Raw genomic sequence first — 19,968 nt, 5'->3', positions numbered from 1 at the left:
TTATATGCTTAATGGATTGTAAATGTACCCGAGAGAAAACACGCCATAAAACAAAAAGGGTCAGAAGAGAACACTTTAACGACGGAAAAGAAGGAGTAAGAACCATTTCAAACTCGAGAACAAAAGGTCCGACCTAATTGCATTTTTTAAGCAACTTTTTTTTCCAGGGGTTTGAACTTACCTCGTCCCCATTGAATAAATTAATTGAAGTCATGGTTTGTTGTGACCCTAACAGGTCCTCTGCCGTCCCACTCTGTACTTTATTTTATAAGCGCAGCTGCTCTCGCCGCTATGTCGTCTGGGTTACATTAGGAGCAGTACTGAGGCTGAATGTGATACAGGCCCTTTACTCGGCTCTGGCCCGTCCAGACCAGACAGACACCCACAGGTCCAGCAGCCCACAAGAGAGCGATAGAGGAAAGAGACAGCACGTCGCACCGGGCAGCAGCCTAAGCCTCCTCTCTGATGGGCCGTTTGGGGCCAGCTGTGGTCAGGCACGGGGGAGAGTGGGAGTCGTATCCGACTCCTGACAGGACTCTGGCCTGAGACAAACCCACGCGAGGGGGCTGGTGTCTGGCTAGAGGGAGGGAGGAAGGGGGGGTCTGTGGCAGGGGGAATGGAGGAGGTTGAGAGTGCTTTCAACAGATGGGGGACTGGATTAGATGTCGCACCGTGGAAGAGGAGGTTATGGAGCTAATGACTGTCAGATGGCAGACTGACTGCATTTCCCCTTTAAGGGGGAAGGAAAGAGTGGGAGGGCCGCTCTGTGACAGGGAGATAATAAGCATTGTCATTTGTTACTCCGCATGTCAGCATTTATGAGGTAACAAAACGAGACATCTGAAGAAGAGGACCTAAGTAGGGCTGCAGAGCCTCAATGAATGCCGTCACGTTATGAGACGATTCCTTCCCTTGTTAATTGAGTGCTGCCAGATAAATGGCCCTCTGTCTGTGACAGCAAGACGGGGGGGGGAGCATTAGCTCAACCCTAAAAAGAGATCATGGATTGTATTGGTCAAATGAGAAACTTCTGAACTTAGTTACTCGAACCGAATCATATGCTACATATGACTGCAGTCAGACCACATGCATTTGATCTGATGTTGGTCATCGATTGCCAATTTCAAGCACTATGAATCCATCAAGAGGATTAAAAGATGCATTCAGCATTCTCAATAAATGGTGCCCATTTCTCTTTACTGTAAAAACGATCATAAATATTTAGTGCTGAAAATTTGGAGTGAAAAACATTCACGATTTACGACCTTGCTTGTTTGGGGACCCACTGTTAGACATATCTCTGTCAAAATAAATTGCAACGAACAAGGGACAAATAAGTATATAAAAATACCTCAATTGTCATTGACTTATAGCCTACTTAACTTCATGGAATAAGACTAATACTGTATTTCAGCCTATGAGGGCAAATTGATACTTTTTAGTCTGCGGAGAGCATTATAAAACGTTGACTGTTAAATCCATTCTATTTCAAAATTGGTTTTACAGGGAAATAAAAAACGAAATCAGACAACTCAAGATTCTATTCCAATTGCTTTGACTGAAAAAAAAAAGAAAAAAGGAACCGTGTATTTGGAACAAGATGTCCTCCGGTTAGCCCACCTTGTTCCAAACATGTCCTCCGGTTAGCCCACCTTGTTCCAAACATGTCCTCCGGTTAGCCCACCTTGTTCCAAACATGTCCTCCGGTTAGCCCACCTTGTTCCAAATATGTCCTCCGGTTAGCCCACCTGGTTCCAAACATGTCCTCCGGTTAGCCCACCTTGTTCCAAACATGTCCTCCGGTTAGCCCACCTTGTTCCAAACATGTCCTCCGGTTAGCCCACCTTGTTCCAAACATGTCCTCCGGTTAGCCCACCTTGTTCCAAACATGTCCTCCGGTTAGCCCACCTTGTTCCAAACATGTCCTCCGGTTAGCCCACCTTGTTCCAAACATGTCCTCCGGTTAGCCCACCTTGTTCCAAACATGTCCTCCGGTTAGCCCACCTTGTTCCAAACATGTCCTCCGGTTAGCCCACCTTGTTCCAAACATGTCCTCCGGTTAGCCCACCTTGTTCCAAACATGTCCTCCGGTTAGCCCACCTGGTTCCAAACATGTCCTCCGGTTAGCCCACCTGGTTCCAAACATGTCCTCCGGTTAGCCCACCTGGTTCCAAACATGTCCTCCGGTTAGCCCACCTGGTTCCAAACATGTCCTCCGGTTAGCCCACCTGGTTCCAAACATGTCCTCTGGTTAGCCCACCTGGTTCCAAACATGTCCTCCGGTTAGCCCACCTGGTTCCAAACATGTCCTCCGGTTAGCCCACCTTGTTCCAAACATGTCCTCCGGTTAGCCCACCTTGTTCCAAACATGTCCTCCGGTTAGGTTAGCCCACCTTGTTCCAAACATGTCCTCCGGTTAGGTTAGCCCACCTTGTTCCAAACATGTCCTCCGGTTAGGTTAGCCCACCTTGTTCCAAACATGTCCTCCGGTTAGGTTAGCCCACCTGGTTCCAAACATGTCCTCCGGTTAGCCCACCTTGTTCCAAACATGTCCTCCGGTTAGCCCACCTGGTTCCAAACATGTCCTCCGGTTAGCCCACCTTGTTCCAAACATGTCCTCCGGTTAGCCCACCTGGTTCCAAACATGTCCTCCGGTTAGCCCACCTGGTTCCAAATATGTCCCCCGGTTAGCCCACCTTGTTCCATGAAATCTTGAAATGCCATTTTTATGTCCCAACCTTGTTAAAACAAGTTCACTTAGCAGTGACATTGACAAAACGATAAACATCTTACCTAAAGTGCTAATGAAATGTAGAAAATAGGACTTCAAGTGGACAGCAGGCTACATTGTATGTCCAGTAGGAGAAGCCAGAAAGGGATTGTCCCTGGTAGAACTAGATACAAAGAATCAGACAAAAGGAGCGTCACCATCCTTCCTGGAAATGACCTGTCCTCTATAGGCCAGCAGCCCGGTTAGACTCCAAGTCACACCAGGAAGAGGCTGACGGCACAGGCTCGGTCGGCTCAGACCAAGGGGGAACCAGACTTGCCATTTAAGTGGATTTACGGCAATCCCAAAACCAGAATGGCTTTGGGTTTAAGGTTTTTTTTGAATCACCATTATTAAATTGAATATCAAAGCCATCAATTTGTGAAGAATTGTTCAAGACAGACGAAGGAGACACCACATCATTAAATAGGACTAGTCAGACTAGTCGTCTAGCCCTGAACCGACGGATAAGGGATATGAATTATAAGGACAAAGAGGGGAGAGGGCTGGTCAAACTTTAGAATATTCAGACAGGATTAGAATATTCAGACAAGATTAGAATGTTTGGTTTTGTCACTTGAAGGACTTCCTTAATAATTTGACCAGTGAAATTAATTTTATATTCTTTCAACTGACACAATTGAAAGCAGTTGGATGATACCCCTGTGAAAGAGTTAGAAAGTACTGGGCACATCCGAAGTTAATGTTTGTTACCAAACATTTCGTAACCCTATGAGAATGACCCCGTCAACCCTTACAATCTGTCCCAGTCTGTGTGTAAACATTACGTATAGTACTGTGAGTAATTGAGAATTTTCACGCTACAAGAACAATCTGTTTAATGCCCGTCTGGTGTCAGGCAACAGGAAAATATCTCTGGGGCTTCTGGAACATTAAGACTTAGTCTACATGAGTTCAAATTGCTTTCAGTAATGAGGAAACATAACCATCCTCAATGTTTCAACGTCCAATCACACAAACAGCAGGGCCGACATCTGTCATACACAGTAGATTCGGAAAGTATTCAAGACCCCTCAACTTCTTCCACAGTTTGTTATGTTATAGTCTTATTCTAAAATTGTTACAGCCTTGTTAAATAAAATATCTATACACAATACCCCATAATGACAAGTGAAAACAGCTTTTTAGACATTTTTGCAAATGTATTAAAAATAAAACACAGAAATACCTTGTTTACCTTAGTAATCAGACCCTTTGCTATGAGACTCAAATTGAGCTCAGGTGCATCCTGTTTCCATTGATCATCCTTGAGATGTTTCTACAACTTGGAGTCCATCTGTGGTGAATTCAATTGATTGGACAGGATTTGGAAAGGCACACACCTGTCTATATAAGGTCCCACAGTTGACAATATGGCAGAGTGTGCACTGTCAAGTCTCTGAATGTCCTTGAGTGGCCCAGCCCAAGCTCGGACTTGAATCCGATCGAACAACTCTGGGAAGACCTGAAAATAGCTGTGCAGCGACGCTCCCCATCCAACCTGACAGAGCTTGAAAGGATCTGCAGAGAATAATGGGAAACTCCTCAATTACTGGTGTGCCAAGCTTGCAGCATTATACCCAAGAAGACTTTAGGCTTCATTCGCTGCCAAAGGTGCTTCAACAAAGTACAGAGTAAAGGGTCTGAATACTGTATTCAAAATAAAAACCTGAAATCACATTTACAATTTTTTTTTATCTAAAAACCTGTCTAAAAACAATATATATTAAAAAAAATCAATTTTAGATTACAGCTGTAATGTAACAAAGTATTGAAAGTCAAGGGGTCTGAATACTTTCCGAATGCACTGTATTTGTGCAAACCTAACAATGAGTCTTTAAAACGGTTATTCCATTCGTCTTTCTGCTACGGGATGATTCAGTGACAAACAGGTGTGCTAGACAAACTACCTGACCTATAGTCCCTCTGGACCAGATTGTATATTTTTGCTTCAAGCAGCATGACTAAATGGATCCAGTCCGAGTTAACGGAGGAACTCATAAATGAGAAACAACTCACTCCCACCCCAGTGTGGTGGAACCAGTATAGACACAGTAACAGCATCAGTCTTGTGGGGGTTGGACCTAAACTAGAGGAGCTGTGTAGACACGGTGACAGCATCAGGTCTTTACAGTGGGAGTAAAGTCCTTTCACTACCTAAATAAAACACCAAAACAAATCACTCTGTCATAGGGAGGAAAACATTGATGGAGGAAGAGATGGAGTTGAATGATGACACATTGTCTAGCTAAGTAAGAGGTTTCAACTCCCGGCTTGACTGCATTGGGGGTAATTTAGGGGCTATGCCCCAAATTTAGGGAAAGAAAAAAAGATGAGGAAAGGGGTTCCCACTTTGAACCGCTGACATTTAATCCATCTTGAACTTTGCAGGATTTTTATGGGCTTCTTATGAGACACCCGGTGTGTGTCCAGCTCTCACACACAATCTGTCAGTAACAGAGAAAGCCCAGAGCAGCCGTTCCTCAACAAAACAACCTGACGCCCTCGTTCAAGCACTGGTTTCAGGAAGATTTATTTGTATTCATTTCTTTTTTTTTTTAAACAGGGCGTTTCCCAAGAAGATCCAGTATTGTAAGGGTTCAATCAGGAAGATCCAGTATTGTAAGGGTTCAATCAGGAAGATCCAGTATTGTAAGGGTTCAATCAGGAAGATCCAGTATTGTAAGGGTTCAATCAGGAAGATCCAGTATTGTAAGGGTTCAATCAGGAAGATCCAGTATTGTAAGGGTTCAATCAGGAAGATCCAGTATTGTAAGGGTTCAATCAGGAAGATCCAGTATTGTAAGGGTTCAATCAGGAAGATCCAGTATTGTAAGGGTTCAATCAGGAAGATCCAGTATTGTAAGGGTTCAATCAGGAAGATCCAGTATTGTAAGGGTTCAAAGCTGCATTATGTAACATTTTGGGCAACCTGACCAAATTCACATAGAAATGTGATATCAGAAAGTATCCATACCCCTTGACTTATTCCACATTTTGTTGTGTTACAGTATGAATTCAAAATGGATTCAATTGATTTCTCGCTCTCACCCATCTATACCCATAACGACAAAGTGAAAACTTGTTTTTCTAAATTTAAGAAAATGTATTGAAAATGAAATGCATAAATATCTCATTTACTTAAGTATTCGCAACCCGGAGTCAATACATGTTAGAATCACCTTTAGCAGCGATTACAGCTGTGAGTCTTTTTGGGTAAGGCTCTAAGAGCTTTCCACACCAAGATGGTACAGTATTTGCACATTATTGCTAGACAGCCATGTTCAAGTCTTGCCATAGATTTTCAAGGCGATTTAAGTCAAAACTGTAACTAGGCCACTCAGGAACATTCAATGTTGCCTTGGTAAGCAACTCCAGTGTATATTTGGCCTTGTGTTTTAAGTTATTGTCCTGATGAAAGGTGAATTTGTCTCCCAGTGTCTATTGGAAAGCAGACAACCAGGTTTTCCTGATTTTGCCTATGCTTAGCTGTATTACGTTTATTTTTTATCCTTGCCATACCTAGTCCTTGCCGATGACAAGCATACACATAACATGATGCAGCAACCACCGTGCTTAAAAATATGAAGAGTGGTACTTCGTGATGTGTTGGATTTGCCCCAAACATAATGCTTTGTATTCAGGACATAGTAAATTACTTTGACACATTTTTTTCAGTTTTACTTTAGTGCCTTATTGCAAACAAGATGCATGTTTTAGAATATGTTTTATTCTGTACAGGCTTCCTTCTTTTCACACTGTCATTTAGGTTAGTATTGTGGAGTAACTACAATGTTGTTGATCCATCCTCAGTTTTCTCCTATCACAGGTTTTAAAGTCACCATTGGTAACATGGTGAAATTCCTGAGCAGTTTCCTTTCATCTCCAGCAATGGAGTTAAGAAGGATGCCTGTATCTTTGTAGTAACTGGGTGTATTGATACATCAGTGTCATTTTTACACATCTACCAATAAGTGCCCTTTGTGAGGCATTGGAAACCTCCCTGGTCTTTGTGGTCAATCTTTGTTTAAAATATACTGCTCAACTGAGGGACCTTACAGATAATTGCATGTGTGGGGTACAGAGATGGAGGTAGTAATACAAAAATCAACACCGAGTGAGAGTCCATGCAAATAGTTTTTACTCCTGAATTATTTAGGCTTGCCACAACAAAGGGGTTGAATACCTATTGTATCTGTCATTGAAATCAAGTCTAAGAAGTGGTAAATATTTTGTGTGAGTGCTATTTCTATGCTTCCCCATTCTTAAGTTTCATTTGTATGTCTTTTCCATTCAGTGTTGTACACCAGCTTCAAACAGCTGAAAATATTTTTGGTTATTGAAATGATATCACACAGTGGTAAAACAATTCTCTACATTTCTTGTTCTGTCACAAACTGAAATTAGGCAAAATTTTTGAATTTGGTGGAGCGATTTCTGCATTTACGCCTTTAAATATGGAAGACCCAGTATTGGAAGGGTTAAATAAGGAAGCAGAAAGTTGCAGATAGTAGATCCACACTGTGCTGGACTCCCTCCCAAAGCTCCCACAGCCAGCTGGGACATTTGCATACGGAGTGAAGGAGGGAGAGAAAGAGGGAAGGGGGAGACAGACACTCCCACTGGCTATAAAGCCCAACCATACTGAAACGCTCAGACAGAAACCACACGTGGATCTGAGCACTGGGAGAGCGAGCAGGAGGGAGGGTAAGAGAGAAAGCGCGAGGGACAGATGTGGAACTGAGTTGAGGGAGACAGACGATCTGAGAGGAGAGAGCAAGAGAGAAATAAAGAAAGACCAACCATATCCTAAGAGGACCTGAGAAAGACACAGTGGAACCTGCCATTCAGCCATTTGATTTCGTTTTTCCCACCAAAGGAAAAGTCCAAACTCTACATGGAACTTTAATGACAGAGGAGCCTGTGATACTGGACTGTAGTGCACTGGCAGCTAAGGACTTAGAAAAGTATACTGAGGTAAAACTGTGTTATCATTTAACTATCCATGCATGTGTGAGCAGCAGTGGGGAGTCCAGGTGTCACAGTAGTAAACAAAGCCCAGAGCAGAGTTAGCTAATTGGTGGAACAGCAGAGCACGGTAACGTTGACGATGTCCTTCGCCATGGTGCGGCCAGCGCCCAGCCGGTACCTGTACTCCGACATCTCCATGCTGTCCGAGGACGAAGAGAACGGCAACGAGAGCTCGGGCTCCGACGAACGCTCCTTCCGGCTGGACGCCAGAGGTTATGACATAAAGGTCGGGGGGCGCAAAAGGAAGCCTGGAAGCATCGGAGGGGGCCGTCTGGGAGGGGGCCAGCTCCCGCCCCAGATGTCACACCTCCAGGTCTCAGACGGATCCATCTCTCCGACGAGCGGGCTGCCACGGCAACGCAACGCAGCTAACGCTCGGGAGCGGGACCGCACCAACAGTGTGAACACAGCCTTCACTGCCCTGAGGACCCTTATCCCCACTGAACCGGCCGACAGGAAGCTGTCCAAGATCGAGACACTGCGACTGGCGTCCAGCTACATCTCCCACCTGGGCAATGTGCTGCTGGTTGGGGACATGTGTGGGGATGGGCAGCCCTGCCACGGTGGAACAACCTCCTCTGCTCACTACCTAAATCACCACGGATCGCCAGGCCGCGACGCAGAGAACTCCCAGCCCAAACAGATCTGCACCTTCTGCCTCAGCAACCAGAGGAAAATGGTGAGTTGAGTTTGGCTGTAGATGTCCCATCTGTCCTTACCATTCATTTGCCATCGTGTCACAACTAGGACAACATAACAGCACACAACTCCAATCTCTTCAGGGCAGTAATATCCAGGAAGTGGGAGTTTTACTTATGACGCTTCATGGTTTAGTGAATGGTTGTTCCTATTTGATTCTTTAAAAACATTTCAGACTAAAAAATGGCTTTCAAACTTACTCGAAGACAAGCAACCTTTAGAAAATTCCACCCACAAAAAAACAAACTTTTTCAAAATGTGAATTTATAGAGTATCATATGGTCTCTGCTGTCCCAAAGGGTAAGAGAACAGCCCCTCAATACTCCGAGACAGTGAGATGAGGAGGCTCAGTAGGCAAGCTTCAACTAAACCTCCTAACAGTAAGACCCTAATCCCCAACTCCGAGACAATTCTCCCAGACATCTCAATTTGGTGCCGGCATTCAGTAGCACTTCCCATTGTCTCTTTGGTCTGAGTAGCGAGAGACCGACTGAACCAAGGCTAACGGGAAACAAGGAACTGTCACATTGAACACAAACACATCCATCTCTTTTCCTCAGCATTCGCCTGGGCAGACTCTGGCTCATAAAGCCAACACCACGCCGAATTCAAAATCAAACCCTAAATCACAGCATGGGAAACGCAATAACCAAAACCAAAAACAGAGGGGAAAACTGTCATTTCAACTCACAAGAGCAAAGCAGCTTTCAAACTTGAAATACACCATACGCCCAAAATAATTAGAGTCAACCATGACACTGGAACATTTTTTGGTTAGGTATATAACCACCACAATATGTATTCTACCCTCAAACTTGAAGCAGGTCCAAAACCCATTTCGTTGAAAAAAAGCACAGAGGAAAATGCCTGGAGTGCACAATGTATTTAGAGCTGGATGTGGTTTGAGTGATTTGTTAGGCCTCTAAAATGACAAATAGCCTAAACTTAAAAAAGAAGACACTTGACATTCCTTTTGGCTCCTGGTGGAGCAAAGTCACAACATAAGATTATGGTTAAGCGCTTACCAAGAGGTAGATCGCCGGTCCACAGCATTCTGGGAACATCTGCTGTATTCCCAAATCTGCCAGTGAGCCATCCTGAGCGATTTATACACACATCCTGTTTTGACCTAAGGCTCTTCTTAGGTGTCCAATTAATAACAATGTTAACAACCCCCCCCCCCCCTCCGGCTTCCTAAATAAATAATGATGAAGACTATAATGACTTGTCATTCTGGACAACACCACCAACTCACTAGAGATGTTCATTTGCACATCCACAGAACCCTACAGTATTCTTCACTGATTCGTGTATTGAAATGTACTGGAAATTTGCGATTTATTTTATGATGAAAAAAAAGTGATAAGTCACAACTCCTGACAAATCTAAGAAAAAAACTATGCACTAGTGTAATAGCACTAGTGTATATCACAAGTGAAATAGCACTAGTGTATACCACAAGTGTAATATCACAAGTGTAATAGCACTAGTGTATATCACAAGTGTAATATCACAAGTGTAATATCACAAGTGTAATAGCACAAGTGTAATATCACAAGTGTAATAGCACTAGTGTATATCACAAGTGTAATATCACTAGTGTATATCACAAGTGTAATATCACACGTGTAATATCACAAGTGTAATAGCACTAGTGTATATCACAAGTGTATATCACAAGTGTAATATCACTAGTGTAATATCACTAGTGTAATATCACTAGTGTAATATCACTAGTGTAATATCACTAGTGTATATCACAAGTGTAATAGCACTAGTGTATATCACAAGTGTAATAGCACTAGTGTATATCACAAGTGTAATAGCACAAGCCTGCTCCACCGTGAACCATATCTGGATCAACCTAGTTAGTGTCACCAAGGAGTGAATAATAAATCAATCCAAACTAATTCAAGTTAAAGCCAACTATTAATGTAATGCTTTGCAGACTCCTTCCAGTTTATTCACTGCTATAAAAGGCCTTTAAAAAGAGCATGGAAGCAGAGATGCAAGAGTCACACAATTAATAAAATAAAAACTAAATGGACAACATTCGCCTTGACTGGAAGCAATTCTATTCCTCCATTTCATTGATTTCAGTGAGGCAGAACAAAGCAGCAAATGAGATAATGGCAGTTTAAGAGTTTTCTGAATTAAAGGCCTGTCTATAGGAGGGCTGAGCCGGGACGATATTTGAAACAGATTGGGCCTCAGATTTGTAGTTGAGGCTTAAGAATCGAAGCGACCTGCTCCAAACCGCACTGCTCTCTTTACCCGTACTTAGCGCTCATTACCCGGTGAAAGGCATTGCTCTTTACCCGTACTTAGCACTCATTACCCGGTGAAAGGCATTGCTCTTTACCCATACTTAGCACTCATTACCCAGTGAAACACATTGCTCTTTACCCGTACTTAGTGCTCATTACCCGGTGAAAGGCATGGCTCTTTACCAGTACTTAGTGCTCATTACCCGGTGAAAGGCATTGCTCTTTACCCGTACTTAGCGCTCATTACCCGGTGAAAGGCATTGCTCTTTACCAGTACTTAGCGCTCATTACCCGGTGAAACACATTGGTCTTTACCCGTACTTAGCGCTCATTACCCGGTGAAACACATTGCTCTTTACCCGTACTTAGCGCTCATTACCCGGTGAAAGGCATTGCTCTTTACCCGTACTTAGCGCTCATTACCCGGTGAAAGGCATTGCTCTTTACCCGTACTTAGCGCTCATTACCCGGTGAAAGGCATTGCTCTTTACCCGTACTTAGCGCTCATTACCCGGTGAAAGGCATTGCTCTTTACCCGTACTTAGTGCTCATTACCCGGTGAAAGGCATTGCTCTTTACCCGTACCTAGTGCTCATTACCCGGTGAAAGGCATTGCTCTTTACCCGTACTTAGCGCTCATTACTCAGAAAGGCATTTCTCGGCCAACACGTCTTTATAGTTTCTAAAGAAAGATGAAAATAAAATAAAGAGGAACCCATTGAGGTAAAGTAGAACACGTTAAAATGGACAGAACGATATGTTGCCAAAACAGTTTCTCAATTCTGACAGAACAAATTGAGGACAGGATGGTGAAAAAGTACACCACTCCAGAGTTGTTGTCTGATCTAGAAGATGCTAAAATGCGTCATTAATAAATGAGCATACTGTTCGGATATCACCTGTTAGTGTTTTGGACTCAACGTGCTCCCAATGTGGTCTTTTGTAATCTACTCCTCGGATCAGCCGTCATATCGAACATTTTATATCAGAGACACAAAGTCATACGCTCACACTGAATGACAGAAGCTTTTTCCTGCCCCTGAAGTCAAAGGCAAATGTGTAAAAACACACACACACACAGAGTTATCAATTAGTGGCTAACAGATGTGTGTGTTTGTGATCTTATCAGATACAAATGTTTTCCAGTCCAAAATGTTATCCATCTGGCACAGATTTGACTTGCTTGGACTGAGTGGAATATATAATTTATGTAACATAGATGAGCTAAATATCTTATGCTTACACACACACACACACACACACACACACACACACACACACACAATGAGTCAGACCATCAAAACATTTTACATCTTCCATTTCTATTGACAGCTAATTAATTGTGTAAAAGCACATTTCAACTACAGCCCCCATAAGTAGACAGTCAGAAATTCACCAAAGTTGAGGCTGTGTTTCTCCCCCACCCCCTCTTTCTTTGGGGGCTGCAAAGCACAGTCCGTTAGAAAAAAGGGAGCATTCCTTCTCCCTAATAGCTGTAGCAGGTGAAGACAGGGGTTATGAAGGACGACGAGGGGATTGCATAACGGGACACACAGGGGCAGACAAACCCTAGTCAAATGGACGGTACGTGCGCAGGAACGGTTTCGAGGAGTGCAGGGGAAAGGACTTGGCGAGTTCTCTCTGTGTACTGGGACTGGGGGTAACCCAATGGATTACTAATTGAGTATAGTCAGTCAGCCTCAGAGTTCACTCCCAAAGCGATGCGCTATCCTTGCAGCCCAAGGCTTATATGTACTGTAATTATCTCGAGTTCCTTCATTACAGCCATATGGAAGTTATTAGAGCAGCGTTTCTCCCTGCAACAGGAGCCAATCAGTGTGAACATGTAACACATTATGAAATTACCCAGTGTGAACCAAACAGTGTACTGAGGAGCAAGCCAGAACAAAAAAGAGCACTTGAAGTTGAATAGTGTGTAAACTAAATATTTCATCTTCAATCTACCGGTCCAACTGTAAAATAACACTTTCACTCTGTCACACACACCCACCCACCCACAAACACCTGTCCAACAAGTTGTTCAATAACACACAATATCACGTCCAACTTTTGTCCAAAGACCAAACAGAGGGTGTAAAGAACCCAGTTAGTTAGGATGAACAGAAGGGGGCTGCGTTTAATAACCCAAACAGATGAATGGTCTGTTAAGGCTTGAGTTACATGTCTAAAAATCTACACACCCACACGCAGGCCAGCAGTGAGAGCAGCTGACAAGTGCCTCCATTGTAATCTTGAACCAATCTGCCAACGTTACCCGTCAGGCCGAGACCAAACCAAATATTTGCCTAAAGAATGAAGCCTGAGGTGACAACTGAGGAGAGAAAAAAACAGATCGGCTTCTGTGTCTGTGGAAATGTAATATGTTGTGTTGCTTGTATTCGTGAAAACAACAAAACCTTCCCATGCCATTAGATACTGTATAAACAAAGTGGAAGCCTTTTAAAAATAGGAGAGAGAAAAAGCTGCAAGTTCAATCAACAAAGCCTCACGCTTCAGCTGCTGCGGCAGAATTAACCCTTTACATCTTTACAATGTGTTACACAGGATATGAAAAACAAATGTTAAACAAAAATCCTATTAGTTGGGTGTAAGTGATCCCTGGAGCTGAAGAAATTAAATTGCGACTTTAAAGTGGCACTAAAAAATAAAATAGAGAAAAAAAAAACTCCTGGTTCGTTTGTCTTCAAATGCCTGACCTCATCAATCCGATAGTTGACTGCGAGTGCCCGGGCCCGCCTACGTCAGATGTAGCCGTGGAAACGGTTGCATTCCATGGTCTCCGTGAGCCAGGTGTGCTAATGCTAGTGCTGCCACTCAGTATATGGTGAGAGGAGGAAAACATGAACCAAGGCAATACTTAAGCCCACAGCCATCATACCTCCCCATGGCAATGCTACAGCCCCAGACCAGCAAATATCCCCAGTCCACACAGCCCTACAGGCAGCCTCCACACACCCATCCCCAGTCCACACAGCCCCACAGGCAGCCTCCACAGCAGCCTGGACCAGTGGGCATTATCCAGGCTGTATCACATCCGGTCGTGATTGGGAGTACAATAGGGCGGCACATAATTGGCTCAGCGTCATCCGGGTTTGGCCGTCATTGTAAATAAGAATTTGTTCTTAACTGACTTGCCTAGTTAAATAAAAGGTCAAATAAATAAAAACATTTTTTTAAAAACACATTGGGGGTTAGACTAGAACTAGGCCAGACTGACAGTAGCGAGCCGTGCACTCACTCAAAGGACCGTCAGACTTTATACAAAATAAATTAAACAATTTATTTTCTTTACTTACCTCAACAATAAGTGTATTGTAAAATTGTTAGGAGTTAGAATCAATCCAGGAAATGTATTCTTCACATCAGTGTTTGCATTGTTGACTATAAAGAGCCGAATGAGAAATTGTAACCGTTTGTCTTCTTCCTTTCAGAGCAAAGACAGGCAAAAAACTGCTCTAAGAAGTTAATGTCTGGAGGACGACAGAATATGGACCAGAACTGTGGACAAAAAAAAAAAAAAAAACTTGACACACTTAAGGTGTACATAAATATCAAAATCAGTATTTAATTATATGCCCCCCAAAAAACAGAAAAAAATTATAATTCAGGACTGCTAAGTTTAGTTTCTGAAGAGGTAATCATGTTTGATTGAAAGAGACGGTGGGACTTCTTGGACGGTGGAAGCATGCCCTGACTCAAAGGAAGTATGAAGAATCATTTAAAAATAAAACTTTCTACACTTCTGATTCCATGACCTCACAAAGACTTGAAGAGAACACCAAAAAGAGGTCTTATTTTCTCTTTACCTGAGAACGTCTGCATACGCAGACTGATAATGCTGAAACTTTAGAACCACAACAGCCTCTGCATGAGACGGACTCTGAGAAGCGCCAGTTACTTAGAGGTGTGGTAAGGAGGGACTTCAAGGACAAGGACAGGCCAAACAGGAACTGATGATTGGCTATCAGGTTACTTTCTGAAAAATTACCAAACTGTTCCACAAGCCAAATATATAACAACAGCTTTCACTTGATATTTGTTCTGGACAGTGAGTTTCTACACCCATGGACAACTGCCTTTCTCCTGAAGAAGATAGGACAACATGCAGCGGCTTGATGCTATTTCATATGCTGTTCAATGATGTTTGTTCAAATTCATGTTAATAAATAAATATGCTTATGAATTAATTATGTTTATTTCAGACATGTAAGTTTCCTTTATTTTTATTGTTATTTTGCAAAACTCAAAATGACATTTCTAGATATTTGAAGTCTGGCCCTTAGGGTGATAAATCTTTTTTGCCGATGTGTTTGACGACGTACTGTATGGAACACTAGTAAGGGTCAAAACAAACACCAATCAGGTCAAGAGGATCTTATAGCACTACAAACAGCTATAAAAACAGTGACGTGATAAGGAAGGAACCCCAACCTTCTCTTCTCTCTCCAGCTAGATTACGGTCTTTCCCACACCTCACTACTCACGCACACAGCTGTTCACTCAAGCCCTTATTATACTGGAGAGAGACCTGAAATGGGACTGGGATTTTTTAAAGACCACATCTAGCTTCTTCAACAAAAATATCATATTGCAACTATTGAAAACTAGACTGGCCAGTAAAGGCGTCAACAACTGAAACAAACAGAACTTTTGTTTTTTTGAATCAGCCAGGTGATTTGTGCAGCCTTCTCTTAGTCCGTAGAGACAGGAAGGAGTAAGCTACTGTCTCTACAGACTAACACACTAAGGAGGGAGGGCTGCGAGGTGCTGCAGCACCGGTTGCTCGGGCCTTTTAAGGGTCAGCTGTGTGGGTTAGCGGGGGATGATTGGATCTGCAGGTACAGGGTCCTGGCTGCTTGCCACAGCCCCCACACTTTCCCCCAGCCCATTCCCCCCTTGCACCCACCAGTGTTCATTATGGCACTCTTTAAAAAAAAGATTTACTCTAGTCTAAATCATTTTGACTGAAATGCAATTAAGTCTTAGGTCACATTTTTGCTATTTCAACAATGACAGTCTAGTTATTGGCAAAATGATGACACACATGGCCCACTGTCTTCAATGTCCTTTCATTTTAGTCACATCACATTTGTATTGCCTCATGAACCTATAGTAAACATAAAATCACAGACTTATGTGCACCAACATATGTCCTACCAACATATTTTCCTGAATAAGATCCTATTCTTCCCAATAGCAGAAATGGAACATGTAGGAAGAATATTATAGGAGAATTATCTGGCCATGTGAATCCCTAATTTTGTCCCACATCACATACAAAACAAACATGCAGAGCGAGAGTGTGCGAGAGAGCAATCACCAGCAAAGTACTGGCTAAGTAGTATGGGTTGCACCTCCATCCCTCGGTTGTGTCATTGCCATTGTTATCTACGTTACCCAGACGCTGCAGCCACATTTACATCCACAAGTAGGCACGTGAGCTAAATGGCTCAACGTGAGCTAAATGGCTCACCACGAGCTAAATGGCTCACCAGGAGCTAAATGGCTCACCAGGAGCTAATGGCTCACCAGGAGCTAATGGCTCACCAGGAGCTAAAGACTGCTTTGCCCATTGATTTAGTCAATTCACTAAAACTCGTATCGAGTCCCAAGTCCCTGCGCCTGAGTCCGAGTCCCTATGGCTGAAGTCTGAGTCACTCTGCTGGAATCCTGGTCCAAGTGCTCAACTCTGAGTCACTGGTTCCACTGAAAATAAAGCTATTTTCCGAGTCAGATATAGTGTAGAGGCAAGGGGAATTTAGTTAAATTGTTGGCTATACATTTTCCTTTCTTTCTGCGCCACCAAGTGTTTGCATATAGGCTACTGGTAATGTTACCAGGCCACGCTCAGTTATAAAACATTGCACAGAACGTTGCAGATAGAATATCTATGAATTTATTCCATACTCACCATTTCAGACAAAAATATTCTATGTAGAACAAACATGCCTATCTGAACGATCCAAAACGATGCATCCTGCTGAACGCGCCCCCTGGTTGTTAGTTATAGCTAGATAATGAGGTAACATGATTGAAGAAGGTTACCGATCCGGTCCACAAGTAGCCTACTTTAAGAACGGCCCGTGATACGTTTCAGGAATTTAAAATGCAGCCGCCAATGTAAGATAGAACAAAACGTAGCGTCGGTATTACAGGTCATGTCTTTTGAACGGTGCAATCAAGACATTTCCTCTGAGGAAAAGAGTGCGACTTGGCTACAGAACCAGTATATGAAATGCAGGGGGGAAAAATGGAAGTGTTGTGCAAGAATACAAATTCAAAACTTTTGATTTACTTTTCTATGGTCTACTCAAGGGAGATAAAAACATAGCTAGACTGTTGTTTTACTATTAAACTCAATGCTGCTATTGTTTTTTACTTTTGTAAAGCAGCTCGTGTTTCTTAACCAGGCCCAGGGTTGCTAACTAGAAGGCTGGTGGTGAATGTGTAGGCTAGAATTGGAGGTAGAGCCGGTCTGCCTACACTCATGACTTCCTCACAGCTCACCAGCTGAGTAGGCTGTTCTCCGGACACGTCCTTCCCACTGCTGAACAGAACTGCGCTGTGCATCTGTGCCGCTGAAAAGCTCTCAATCTCTACAAAAATGTCTAGTCCATTTAGTAGTCAGATTTTAGTCACAGAGATCATTTTGTCTCATCTCATTTTAGTAAAATTTAATTAAAAATAATTAATTTAGTTAGTTTTTTTATGGGTCTATTTAGTCACTTATCGTCTCATCAATAAAAAAAAACTAAATATTTGAGTCACTATTTTTGTTGATGAAATGAACACTGGCATCCACACTGTCCCCCAGCACAGACCATGCCATCTGTCTGTAAAGGAAGCCTGCACACGTCTGGAATTCCTTCTCCTTTCGCATAATGTCTCCACGCCCCTAAAAAAAAACACCCCTTCTCCCCAGCTAATCCAAAAGTTGTCTCCCAATCTGTCTCTCTCAGTCTGTCAGTCTCGCCAGAAAAAGCTGTGTGTCCCCTACTCCCTGACCTCCAGGCCACCCTCTGCTCCCTCCTGTCTTTCTCCCCCACCAGGGCTGCCACCCGCTGGGGCCTGGCCTATTGGTTGACCCCTGCTGTCACTCTCACCCATCAGCCCTGTCACAGTCAGCGGTGGAAACTAAATGTGGAAATGTTCACGACCGCTGGGAGCCAGGTTAGCTGCTCTTTTTCCGTTCATTCATGACAATCTGGACGAGCCCACTAACCTTCTGTGTACGTGTGCACATTTTCTAATGGCAACTAAAATAAATATTTGCAAAGTAATGTTTAAAAGGCACACTATGACCATAGATTCAAATGTTATGTTGGAAAGGAAGAAAAAATAACAGAGATTTAGTTTATCTTTGCAAAAATTCTCCCTCGCCCTCTCACTTTATTAGTCAACGTAACACAACGTCCAACCACATATACGTATTGGAGGTGCTGGGGGGGGGGGCTGCCACTCTGGGCGCCCAGCGAGTTGTTGTTGTGGGGGGTTAAGTGCCTTGCTCAAGGGCACAACGGAAGGCAATGGCATCTAGGATTTGATACCAGCAACCCCCCCTTTGCCAGCTCAATTCCCAACAAATTGTTCCTGTTGACCCGGGACTCGAACTGGCAACCTTCAGCTCCTGGCACACCTCTCTAATCGCTAGGATACCTACTGCCCCAGATGCTGCCAAGATGCATACAGGATTTGCGTTAAAAGCTGAAATTGACATTAAGAACATGACACTAACCACGTTTCCATGGTGGGCTCTCTTTGCGTCTGTAAAATGATTTATTCAAGAAATGGTGGTGGAAACGACATGATGCGCAAATATTGATATACTAACCATCATTTCGAAACACAATGAACTTTGAATTTTCATTCGGTACATGCAAAAATGAAGTGAATGGTACATCGTGTGTGGACCATATCATCACGCACTGGTTTTTATCCACAACAATGGAAATGCACAAAATGTTTTGATGCATATTTTTTCATATTTGCATGAAAATCTGTTGCCAATTGGATGGAAACCTACTACTGTTCCTTTGTGTAGAGCAATCTAGAGATCACTTCAGCCCACGTTGTGGCACCAACACTGGGAAGCCATTGTGAATGTACTGGGTGGCGGAATTTACTACTTCAAGTTTAAAGTACATGGGTTTCACCTGTTACACTTCCTAGTAAAACACACGCTACTCCTGTTCCTCAGTCTCCTGCTATAGAGACAGAAAGACAAAATAATCTGTGGTAAAATACTGTCTGTTCTCCTGTTCCTCAGTCTCCTGCTATAGAGACAGAAAGACTAAATAATCTGTGGTAAAATACTGTCTGTTCTCCTGTTCCTCAGTCTCCTGCTATAGAGACAGAAAGACTAAATAATCTGTGGTAAAATACTGTCTGTTCTCCTGTTCCTCTGCCTCCTGGTGTAGAGACAGAAAGACTAAATAATCTGTGGTAAAATACTGTCTGTTCTCCTGTTCCTCAGTCTCCTGCTATAGAGACAGAAAGACTAAATAATCTGTGGTAAAATACTGTCTGTTCTCCTGTTCCTCAGTCTCCTGCTATAGAGACAGAAAGACTAAATAATCTGTGGTAAAATACTGTCTGTTCTCCTGTTCCTCAGTCTCCTGCTATAGAGACAGAAAGACTAAATAATCTGTGGTAAAATACTGTCTGTTCTCCTGTTCCTCTGCCTCCTGGTGTAGAGACGCTTCAAAGAGACGGAGTACAGGACAGGAGTAATCAGACAACAAGTGAAGCCCCCCCCCCCCGACAGATGAACACCAGAGTACTGTCTCTGCATGGCGTTGATGACAGTTAGGAAGCTTACTCTATTTCAACATATGGGGTTGGAAATGGTGCTGTTGGTTGGTCTGTCTCTTCTAAGTCCCCATGCGTCCCAATCTGGCATAGGGAATGGTTAGCAGTTAGCAGCCAGCCCATTGAGACTCATGTCTAAAGACTGTAGAAGCTCTGTTCAACATCAGCCGGCTCCTCTCCAGCCAAAGCCCACTGAGAGGATGACCGTGAGAGAGGCCAGGGGTGGAGGCTTACCCTACACAGGGCTAGGGATAACCACAGGGGGGTGTAGGAACCCAGACTTACCCTACACAGGGCTAGGGATAACCACAGGGGGGTGTAGGAACCCAGACTTACCCTACACAGGGCTATGGATAACCACAGGGGGGTTTA

The 19,968-nt window shown here is 43.3% G+C and overlaps 2 protein-coding genes across 5 annotated transcripts in view; one reads left to right on the top strand and one right to left on the bottom strand.

Annotated features, from left to right (window-relative positions):
* LOC139373806 (ribosome biogenesis protein bop1-like) overlaps positions 1-19,968 on the bottom strand; it is an 88,696-nt gene that overhangs the window by 41,948 nt on the left and 26,780 nt on the right. The gene's annotated exons all lie outside the window — the stretch shown is intronic.
* LOC139372748 (basic helix-loop-helix transcription factor scleraxis-like) lies at positions 7,430-14,975 on the top strand. Its single transcript, XM_071112545.1, has 2 exons — positions 7,430-8,480; positions 14,220-14,975. Exons 1-2 carry the CDS (start codon positions 7,881-7,883, stop codon positions 14,253-14,255), a joined length of 636 nt encoding a protein of 211 aa, XP_070968646.1. The 5' UTR covers positions 7,430-7,880; the 3' UTR covers positions 14,256-14,975.

This window comes from Oncorhynchus clarkii, chromosome 18 (genome assembly GCF_045791955.1).
Source record: "Oncorhynchus clarkii lewisi isolate Uvic-CL-2024 chromosome 18, UVic_Ocla_1.0, whole genome shotgun sequence".
NCBI classification, from domain to species: Eukaryota; Metazoa; Chordata; class Actinopteri; order Salmoniformes; family Salmonidae; genus Oncorhynchus; species Oncorhynchus clarkii.
Note: the sequence above shows the minus strand (reverse complement) of the source record. Positions and strands in the feature narration are given on the sequence as shown.